The 10,925-nt window shown below is 40.3% G+C and overlaps 1 protein-coding gene across 9 annotated transcripts in view; it reads left to right on the top strand.

Moving 5' to 3' along the window:
* Positions 1-10,467, top strand: part of LOC104607455 (cleavage and polyadenylation specificity factor subunit 3-II-like) — a 28,081-nt gene extending 17,614 nt beyond the window's left edge. For 5 of the 9 annotated variants that reach the window (XM_088904542.1, XM_088904541.1, XM_088904539.1 and 2 more), the window contains 2 exons: positions 61-178; positions 8,651-8,673. Coding sequence is in view for 3 of the 9 variants with exons in the window: in XM_088904544.1 (XP_088760670.1) it covers positions 61-178; positions 8,682-9,478 (915 nt within the window). In the remaining 6 variants the exon portion in view is untranslated. The other 4 variants (XM_088904543.1, XM_088904545.1, XM_088904544.1 and 1 more) reach the window with 3 other exon arrangements.
* The last annotated feature ends 458 nt before the right edge of the window (positions 10,468-10,925 follow it).

Below are 10,925 nucleotides of genomic sequence, written 5' to 3'. Positions count from 1 at the left end.
CTTTTCTTCATTTGAAAATTCAGAATTCTTGATTGGTGACACCTCATTTTTCCAATGCAGTATCCTACAAAGGCTTTGGATCCATTGATGTTGGAGGATTATAGGAAAGTGATGGTTGATCGAAGGGGAGAACAAGAACAGTTCACTTATGATCATATAATGGAATGTATGAGGAAAGGTATTTGCCTTTTGTTTTTGAGTTTTTTTTATTGGAAGTAGTAATTTTCAATTAATAAAAATAGATATTACAACAGCTGAACCACCCAAGACGAGAGTGCTGAAATCAATTACGAAGCAGCCCAAAAGAGTTTCCCTCTATTTGCCCCTTGTTTGACTAAACTATCGGCCATCCCATTGGCTGATCTTCTACTCCACTTGAAGCTAACACCAATTTCCCTTGATAAATGAAATATCTCCCTCATGACCTGCCTGTTGGGCCAAGGGCCACACCCCTAAACTTATTGTTTACATCCACCCTATCAAGCTTAGAGTCACTTTTCACTTCTATAAGCTGAAACCCCAACCATTTGGCCAATTTCATCCCTTGGAGAAGTGCCATAGTTTTTTTCTCTCAATGAGTCTCCCACACCTATTAGACCAGAAAAGAGAGCCAATACCCTTCCTTCCCCATGCTAGATGGTCCTGGATTGCCAAAAGAACTCCCATCAAAGTTAAGCTTAATTCTTTGTCTTACTGACAAGAACCAACTCTCTTGAACCACAGCCTTGATGGAAGATGAATTAGCTACTGCATTCCACCCCCTGATTATATCTTGCATTGAAAACTCCTTGAACAATTCAATTGTTTTTACCCAGTGTGCTACTTTGAAAGTGATGTTTTCTATTAGTTCCTCTTTGGACTTTGTTGAACTTGAAATATACGAGTGTTCCTTTCCTCCCAAACCACCCACAAGACTGTTGCTCTAGTGGCTCTCCGCATACACCTTCCTCTCTTCTTCGGTTGTTTTAAGAAACTAGCATCAAACAAAGTTGCCATTAGAAAGGGGAGGTGATCACCTACAGCCAAAGAGAGAGGAAAACCAATTCCAAATGGGCAGGAGATTAATAAGTGTGTTGTCGTCTCACCACAATTATTGCAAAGAATACAAACATGATGAGAAAGGCACCAATTTGGCCTTATTTTCTGAAACACATCACCAATGTTAACCTTGTGAAGAGCTACTTACCTAGCAAAAAGCCCTGATCTTTGGAGGCACTATATTAAACCACAAGTCTTTAGCTGGAAATGAGAAAGCCTGATTAGGGAAGCTAAGGAGGGCAGTAAAAAAAGAAGCACAATATAAAGATCAAGAAGGAGAGGCTGTGTAGATCCTGTCATCTGGACAAGATTGGTCCAAGAAAACATTAGTCAAAAGAGAGAATTTCATCAACCTCCATTTCAACTTCCCTAAGCCCTCTCCTCAGACCCAAATCCCATAAATCTCTGTCACCACGAGTGGAAGAAATGTGTTTTAACTTATGAAAAGATAAAAGGCCACATTTGTTTTTTGGTAAATGGAGGGAGGAGTTGGTCAATCAGAAAGTGGTTCCTGTTGACCAACAATCCTGTGCTCGCTTTTCAATGAACTATGGGTTCCATGGTTAATTGCTTTCCCTTGGGTATCACTTACCTAATTTTTCCCACTTGGGGGGTGATGGAAATCCTGGGGAAAGGTGGAGGTATCGGCAAGGGATTTTTTCTTCTGGGTGTGGATTTGGTAGGAAAGAAGGCCACAGGTTTGCCAGAGGGAGAAGAGGGGATCAGGATTTGGGGAGGGAGTCAGAGAGGGAGGATTCTGTGTTGAGTACGACAGTAGTATTGGTTGATGGAGAGGAGAGCTTCGGGGAGGGAGCCTCGACGGAGAAGGGGGAGACAATGGGGAGGAATGAGTAGAAGTCCAACCCGTGCTAAGTACGTCTACCATTCACCTGAACCAAAACCTGTGGAGGGACACGTGCTCCATTGAATCACCTGGGAAACGTCTGATTAAGGATAGGGCGATGGTTAAAAAAGGTAAAGAAATTCAAAATTTAAATGATTGGTAGAATTGGTTGGGGCTTCCTTAATTGTGGCTTAAGGAAATTGTCTTGGAGTACCTACAAAAACTGGATTTGCTGCCAGCTAGCTTGTCTTGTAAAGCAAAGAGTCAAAGGGCTTCGATTTTGGTGGAGAATAAAGAGAAAGAGGGAGGGGCTTTGTTGGAAAGGGATGAGCCGTAGAAGATTCATGGGTTGGGTTCAACCAAGAGGGATCAGGATGTTGAGAACCAGTCACCCCCAAATCCAAACCCAGTTCAAAGAAATAGGGTTGATGGGCATCTCCTGGCTTTAGAGGGTCCGAATTGGCTGTTGTCTTCCTCCTAGTACTTTGTAGAGGCAGAGAGAGTTACAGCTCAAGACCAGGAGGGGAAGAACAACGGGAGACAGGGCACACTAGAAGACCTCTTGCAGTAACAGCAAGGTACTCAATCGAGGGAGGTTCCTACTTTGTTACAAAACCCAGAAGGAAGTCTGTTGAAGAGAGCTGCTTCAACTTCTTAGGACATGGGAAGAAATGGGGAGTGGGCGATTGCTGCTGCTTCGTTTTCTGATAAGGATGTAGAGGAGGTAATCCCTTTGGCAGTGATTAAAGATCCAAACGCTCTTGGTGCAGATGAAACCCAGTTAGCAGTTGTCGTTGAAAATCAGGTACGTATGGACTGGGGGGGAGGGAAGAGGGAGGGGGTTTGAGGCTGGTACCTACGGAGTATGCAGGGGAAGGGAGGAATGAAGATGGTTTAGAGGGTGCCAAGGGGAAGGGGATGGAAAAAGCGTCAGCATGGGTGAATTTGAAGCTATTAGGATTAGGAAAATTCTTGGGGGTCTCAATTGTAGGTTTGGAAGAAGAAACAATAAAACATTGCTGCTTCATCATCCATGAGACGACAGGTTTGTGAGACCTGGTCCCCTCCAACAGATGGTTGGAAGAAGTTGAACTTTCATGGGAGCTGTGTGGGTATCCCAGGCCCTTCAGGTATTGGGGGGGCCATTAGAGATGAAAATGGTTCCATTATTGCTCTGTTCTCTGGTCCTGTGGAGGAGGGTGATGTGGCTAGGGAGTTGGGGATTAATAGACTGATCATCGAGGGAGACTCAAAAACTGTGATAAAATGGTTGCAGAAAGGGGAAGGAGTGACATGGCAGCTGAAGAATGATTTCAGAAGATTCAAATGGATGTCAAGAAATATGTCAATTCAGGTGGGTTGGGTTAGGAGATTGGCCAACAGTTTGGCTGATAGCTTAGCAAAGCAAGGGGTTCAAAGAACATATATGTTTTGGGCACATTTGTAATTCTGTCCTGGATCAGCTTCTATGCTGATTTCATTTGCAGCTTCTTGTTGTATCCTAAAGCATCTTAATTAATGAAATTTTTTCAGAGTTATTGATCAATAAAAAACGAAGAAACAATAAAATATTTGTGAAGTTTTGAGAAAAGATTGTTAGAAGAGAAAGAAAAAACAAAAGGAAAAAAAGGAGTTTGGGAGGGAAGAAAAACAGGGAAATGTTGCAGCTATCCTGGGGTTTAAATGAAAAGGATGGGAAGGGGAAGGGATCGTCTAGGGGAGGAAGGGGGAAGAAGATGTAAGTTCAGGAGTTGGGGCATTTCTGTTTGTTTGCTGATGGAATTAAAAGTGCTCTCGTGGAATGTTAGGGGTCTGGGGTCAGGTAGGAGAAGGATGGTGATTTGCAATTTTTTAAGCAGGTCGGAATTGGATGTGGTATTCTTTCAGGAAACAAAACTGGAGGTAGTAGATGTAAGTTTAATTAGAAGTGTTTGGGGTCAAGGCCAAGTGAGGTGGATGAACAAGTCAGCTAAAGGTACAACAGGAGGTCTCTTAATTCTTTGGAACAATTTAAAATGTAAATTGGTTTCTTCTTATGTTGGGGAGTTTTCAGTTTCGGTGATTCTGGAGTTTGAGGGTGGTTTCCAAGGGTAGTTCACAAATGTTTATGGGCCAACTCTAAATTCAGAGAGAGAGAGAGAGAGAGACTTTGGGAGGATCTTGCTGAAGCTAGAGGTGGGAATTCCTTACCTTGGGTGATTGAAGGTGATTTCAACATAGTGAGATTTTTGGAGGATAAGAGGGGTGGGACTCGAAGAACTAGGGAAATGAGAAGCTTTGTGGAGTTTGTGAATTATTTTGAACTACTTGGTCTCCAACTATTAGGGGCCCAATTTACTTGAACAAGCAATCAGGAGAACCTAGTTCTGGTAAAACTGGATAGATTCTTGGTCTCTCTTGGGTGGGAGGAAAAGCCTAAAACAGGTTGCTCTCCCAAGGCCGGTCTCTGATCACACTCCTATATAGCTAGTCTGTGGAAATCAGAGGACTAGGAAAGTTCCCTTTAAACTAGAAAGTGCTTGGTTTGAAGAAGAGGAGTTGGTCCCTTTTCTTTCTTCCAAGTGGACAGAATCAAAACTTGAAGGTACAAGCTCTTTCATTTTTGCAAAATAACTCAGTCTTATTAAAGAATCTCTGGAATCCTGGAATCAGGAAACCAATGGTGGCTCAGAGCAAGAAAAGAGGTTATGTCTAGAAGTTATCAAGGAAGTGGATTTGGCAGAAGAGGTTGGTCTTTTGTTAGAAGAGGAAAGGAGAAAAAGGGAAGAAGCTAAGCTGAATCTAGACAAACTAGCTTATAAGGATGAACTGAAATGGAAGAGCTAAGGTTAAATGGCTTAGAGCCGGGGACAAAAATTCCAGCTTTTTCCACAAGATGGAAAATGCAAGGCAAATGTTTAATCAGTTGTAGAGGTTGGAATTGAATGAAGAGGTGGGAGAAACATGGACAGAAATGAAAAGCATTGCCACAAGGCATTTTTCAGATTTGTTTAAAGAAAATTGGACTAGAAGACCCCTCCATGTAGATCTGATCTTCAAAAGGCTTTCAAAGGGACAACAGAGGGAACTAGAAGCTCCTTTCTCAGAGGAGGAAGTTTGGCAAGTGATTAAAAAATTGGAAGTAGACAAGTATTGAGGGCCGGATGGTATGACCAGCTTGTTCTATAAGAAATGTTGGGAGGTGGTGAAGGAAGATTTGCTGAAGGTATTTCAGGATTTTCATCACAATGCTGCCCTGGAGAGAAGTCTGAATTCAACTTTCATCTCTCTAATTCCTAAGGTGTAGGGTGCAACAAATATCAAGGACTTTTGGCCAATCAGTTTGCTGAACAGCTTCTATAAGATTTTGGCTAAGGTTCTAGCAGAAAGATTAAAGAAGGTCTTAGATTTAGTGACAGCAAAAAATCGGTTTGCTTTTGTGTCAGGCAGGCAAGTGCTAGACAGTGTGCTGGTAGCTAATGAATTGATAGATTCAAGGAAGAGGGAGGGCAGCCCTGGTTTGTTGTGTAAACTATACTTGAAAAAAGCCTATGATCATCTGAATTGGAAGTGCTTGGACTTTGTCCTTGAGAGCATGAATTTTGGTCAGAAATGGAGAAACTAGGTGAAGATCTGCATTACTTCTCCAAAATTCTCAATCTTAGTGAATGGTCAATCGGCAGGGTTTTTTAAAGGCCTACGACAAGGGGATCCCCTTCCCCTCTTCTGTTTATTTGTGTGGTGAAGATCTTAACTGCTTTTGTGAACAAAGTTGGGGAAGTTGGGCTTTGGAGAGCTTTTGAATTAAGGCGGGGGGGGTAGAAAGTCCAACTGCTCCAATTTGCTGATGATACTCTTTGTTTCATTGATGCAGAAGCAGATCAATTGAGAATTCTGCTAGAGGTGCTGGGTTGGTTTGAAGTAGTTACAGGTCTGAAAGTGAACTGGTCAAAGAGCAAATTGATTCCAATGTTGGTAGGATTGAGAACCTTGAAGCACTTGCAGAGGTTCTAGCCTGTCAGGTTGGATTTTTGCCCACCATTTACCTTGGTCTGCCTCCAGGAGCTAAGTGCACTTCCTCATTTATTTGGGACCCTGTGGTGGAAAGGCTGGAAAGACAATTAGCCTCTCGGAAGGCCAAATATTTATCTTTGGGAGGTAGGATCACTCTCCTCAAAAGGTCCTTTTCAAATCTGCCCTCATATTTTTTCGCTCTTTTTCCTATCCTAGCAAAAGTGGCTCAAAGGGTGGAAAAACTTCAGAGACATTTTTTGTGGAAAGGATGGGATTTAGAAAAAAGAATTCACTTGGTCAGTTGGGACCAAATATGTTCCACAAATGGAAAAGGAGGATTAGGGATCAAAAAACTGAAATTATTTAATAAAGCCCTTCTAGGTAAATGGAACTGGAGATTTGGAAACAAGAAGGAAAGTTGGTGGAGAAAACTGGTAGCAACTAAATTGACACTGATAGAGGTGACTGGGTAACCAGCTCTTGTGTTAATTCTTTAGGGTGCTCTCTTTGGAAGATCATGGACATGTATCCATTGCTGAGTAGAGGTCTGGTTCTGAAGGTGGGAAATGGACATTTCTTAAGATTTTGGAAGGACAAGTGGTGTAGAAAAAGGCCATTGGCGTAGATGTTCCCCCAGTTGTTTCTTTTGGCAGACAATCAGGAAACATCGGTGGAAGAGTGGTATGAAGTCTCAAATAATAACATCATTTGGAGCCCCTCATTCAAAAGAAACTTCTAGGATTGAGAAATTAATTGAGAGAGGTATTTGAGCTGATATCCAATCAGGCCATGAACTTGTTGGAAGAAGACAGCTAGTGCTGGATCTGGAGTACAAATGGATCATTTTCATTGAGGTCCTTTGCCAAAAACTTGTTAGAAGGAGATAGTCCTGAACTTCCTGCAGCTATTTATCTGGAATTTGACAGCCCCCACCTAGGGGTGTCAATGGTATTTGAAAATCCGATTTCGAATTTGAGATTTGACATGAACCGAATTTGGATTATTCGAATATCTAATCGGTTGAATTCGGATATCCTATTCATATTGAATAGTTAATCGGATTCAAATTCGGATATGACCTGATTTGATTCGATAAATATCCAAGTCCGACTGATTATTTAATTCTTATATATAATATATAAAATATTTAAATGTTTTATACAATTTATATATATAATAATTAAATTATATAAATAATTTATATATTTTTATGCCTTATAGAAATAAAATATTTATTTTATATATTTATTAATTACCTAAAATAATTAGTTGGTCGAATTTGAATTGAATCAAAAATTTGAATATTTAATCGGATTCGATTCGTTTACACCCCTACCCCCACCAAATTAAATGCTTTAGTCTGGGTGGCTGTCTTGGATAGATGCCTAACCAAGAAGAACCTGGTGAGGAGAGGAATGCACTTTCATAAGGTAGGCTATGTTCTCAACTTAAGTTTTGGTTACTTTTGGATCGAGCTTCATGACAATGTGCTTCGGAGGGCTCCGTTTCCTCTGGGTGATACAAGGATTGAAGAGTGGAAAGAGACTATGGAGGATGAGATGGAATGAAAAGGGGAAGATGGCACAAGGGAAGGGAGTGCACTAAAACAAGTAGGAGCAAAGGGGGTTGCCAAAAGGTTTGAAGAAGGATCTTTGTGAATGGCAAAAATAGGAAGGATCTTTGTGAATCACTTTAAGTCAATCTTCTCAGAATCAGTGAGGAATATTCTGGGCCTACTAGAGTTGGAATGGAGAAGATTATCTGAGGAGCAAGCACGTGATTTGGAAAGAAGGTTCTCTCTAGAAAATGTTAAGGACACAATCTTTGCAATGGATAGGCTCAAAGCCCCTGGCCCTGATGATTTCTCAATGGGTTTCTATCAAGAGTGTTGGGATTTCATCAAATTGGAGTTGTTGGAAGTGTTTCATGAATTCTATCTTAAAGGGAAGATCCGCTATGGAGCAACTGCCACCTTTATCTCCTTAAATCCCCAAAAGAAAGAGGCTTTATCTCCAAAGGACTTTAGGCCAATAAGTTTGATGGGGTGTCTTTACAAGATCATCTTAAAGGTTTTGGCTAAAAGGATCAAAAAGGCCTTGCCTTCACTAATTTCACCATTCCAAGGGGCTTTTGTTGAAGGAAGATGATTGTAGAGAAAAGAAAGAGTATATCAAAGGGGCTGATTAGCAAATTGGATCTAGAAAAAGCTTATGATTTAGTTGATTGGAATTTTTTGCTAGCAGTTTTAGAGAAGGTGGGTTTTGGTGTTAGATAGAGGTCTTGGATGAAAGGTTGTGTTAGCTTTGCCCATTACTTAATCCTTGTAAATGAGGTAGCTAAAGATTTCTTTTTGGATAAGAGAGGTATCGGACAAGGAGACCCTTTATCCTCTTTCCTTTTCACCTTAGTGGCAGAAGTGTTGAGTGGTATGATTGTGACTGCAGACACACAAGGTCTGATTAGAGGGTGGAGAATTGGTAGGGATCAATCAGTAGTTTCCCATCTCCAATTTGCCGATGACACTATCATGTTTTGTGAGGATATTAATCTAGAGATGGTGAGAAATGTGAAACGGATGCAACTTTGGACATACAACTTCAGGAATGCCATAAAATTCAACATTTTTATCTTACATATCTTAAAAGAAACTGCAATTAAATTAATGACTTGAATAAGCTGAAGCTGATACTTCTTCCACTGACCAAATCATCTTAATCATTGTTGAGCAATTTTGATAATTATTTACAGTTCTGAGCAATTTTTATGTAATACCAGATTCATCAGCTCTCTTTTAGTCCTCACACAGATGCCATAGGGATTATGAATCTTGTCAAATTTCTCTCCCCAAAGCATGTGATTCTTGTACATGGTGAGAAGCCTAAGATGGCCTCATTGAAAGGGAGAATTCAGGCTGAATTAGGAATTGAGTGTTTCTATCCTGCAAATAATGATACAGTGCAAATTCCATCAACTCAGTATGTGAAAGTGGATGCCACATGCAAATTTTTCCAGAATTGCTTGATTCCAAATCTCAAGTCTATAAAGAACTGTGCAGAAGGTAAAGTAGATGTCAGTTCATCAAATACCGAGTCCTTTCCAACGGTGCAGACAGGACACAACAAGGTATCTGAAGGAATCCTGGTTATGGAGAAAATGAAAAAAGCACAGATTGTACACCGATCTGAATTGTTGCCAATGTTGGGAGTGGAAGAACACCAAGTTCAGTTTGCTTACTGCTGTCCTGTACATGTAAGAAATGTGGATAACTCCAAATCACATGAACATGGGAGTGAATCATCAGAGCCTGTTGGGTTTTCCACTTCTCTACAGCCATGTGCCATGTCAAGTTCATTGATAAAAATTGCAGATCCTTCTTTGGAGAACATGTTGCTTTCTTCTGAAGAATTTTTGTGGCTGCACCTATTATTTGTAGAACTCTCCAACAAACTTCCAGGAGAAAAAATCCTAGAATTTCCTGACAATCTACAGCCGAAGTCATTCCATGTCCATGTTTGCCCAGATGCCAACTGCCCATACAAAGTCAAGGAGGTTATTGAAGATAAACATGCAGTACATTTTTGCTGCAGGTGGTCTACTCGATGAGAACCTGGGATGGAGAATCATTTCTGTCATGCAAGGTTTGGATTTAACATATTCAAGACCTCATGCTCCATGTTCTAAAAAAAGAAAATCAGAGACAAGCTCTTTTTAGTCCTATTTGAACTATTTACCTGAAGTTCCAATCTAGTAACTTTCATAACCTTTTCCAGTTGAGGATCCTTCCAGATCATCCTTGTGGTAATGATGACATAATTACTGAGCTGTTGAGTGGCTGATCATTCGTTTGACAAGGAGAAAGTAGTGCATCGTATCCTTTATTTTTGAGTTCTGGCAATCGGAATGAGTTTAGACAGAAGTGGGTTCCCCATAATACTTCAGTCAATCATGTTAATACGTTTGGTCTGATGCATCATTTTAGTAGGCACTCTAGTTTCCTTGGTGAAGTAAAGATGGATACTGAATTAGGACACCATGGGAAATTCTAGATCAAACATGGTGGAATTCTAATCCTATCTATGGCAGACTTTCTATATTTTGGGTGGTGTGGGTTAATACTTTTCAATGTTTTCCAAGTGTCTCCCAATATTTCACACTCCAGATAAATTATTAAGGTATGTGTTTTTTTTTCTTTGTATATACCTTAATTATATTCATCCAAGAGACCAAGACTTGTATTCAGTGTTTTTTATATATATTTTCCAGGATATCAGTGTATGTGTATCTTAATGCACATCCCAATGTTTTCATGAAGAGATCTTGCACTGTAGCTCGTTGATGGAATTATGGAAACTCAAAAGCAAAGCACTGTTGTATCGCAATGTTCAAAGTATCGAGGGCATATCGGTCAGTATCGGCCCTTTGCTTTTTCTTTCACTTATTTTTTTTTTTAGATTTTGGTTCAGAGGGGTCGGTTTAAGTTCCAACTACCCTCTGAACCAGGCCCTGACCTGATACAACCTCTGTAGGAGTATCAGGAAAGGCTCGATATGATACGTATTGGCTGATAAGTAACGACTTTTTTAACCTTGTCCTATCATATGATAAGTAACGATTTTTTTCGATTTTGGTTCAGAGGGGTCGGTTTAAGTTCCAACTACCCTCTGAACCAGGCCCTGACCTGATACAACCTCTGTAGGAGTATCAGGAAAGGCTCGATATGATACGTATTGGCTGATAAGTAACGATTTTTTTAACCTTGTCCTATCATATGATAAGTAACGATTTTTTTCGATTTTGGTTCAAAGGGGTCGGTTTAAGTTCCAACTACCCTCTGAACCAGGCCCTGACCTGATACAACCTCTGTAGGAGTATCAGGAAAGGCTCGATATGATACGTATTGGCTGATAAGTAACGATTTTTTTAACCTTGTCGTATCATATGATACGTATCAGATTTTAGAGTCACTGATACTTTTATGTTATTGTTTCAATATTATTACTATATGATATAACAAATCCATTGACAAATTGTCGTACCAAAAAGATATAAA

The sequence above is a fragment of the Nelumbo nucifera genome, chromosome 4 (assembly GCF_055504915.1).
Source record: "Nelumbo nucifera cultivar China Antique chromosome 4, China Antique-T2T, whole genome shotgun sequence".
Classification (NCBI taxonomy): Eukaryota; Viridiplantae; Streptophyta; class Magnoliopsida; order Proteales; family Nelumbonaceae; genus Nelumbo; species Nelumbo nucifera.
This window is presented reverse-complemented; position numbering and strand designations above follow the sequence as displayed.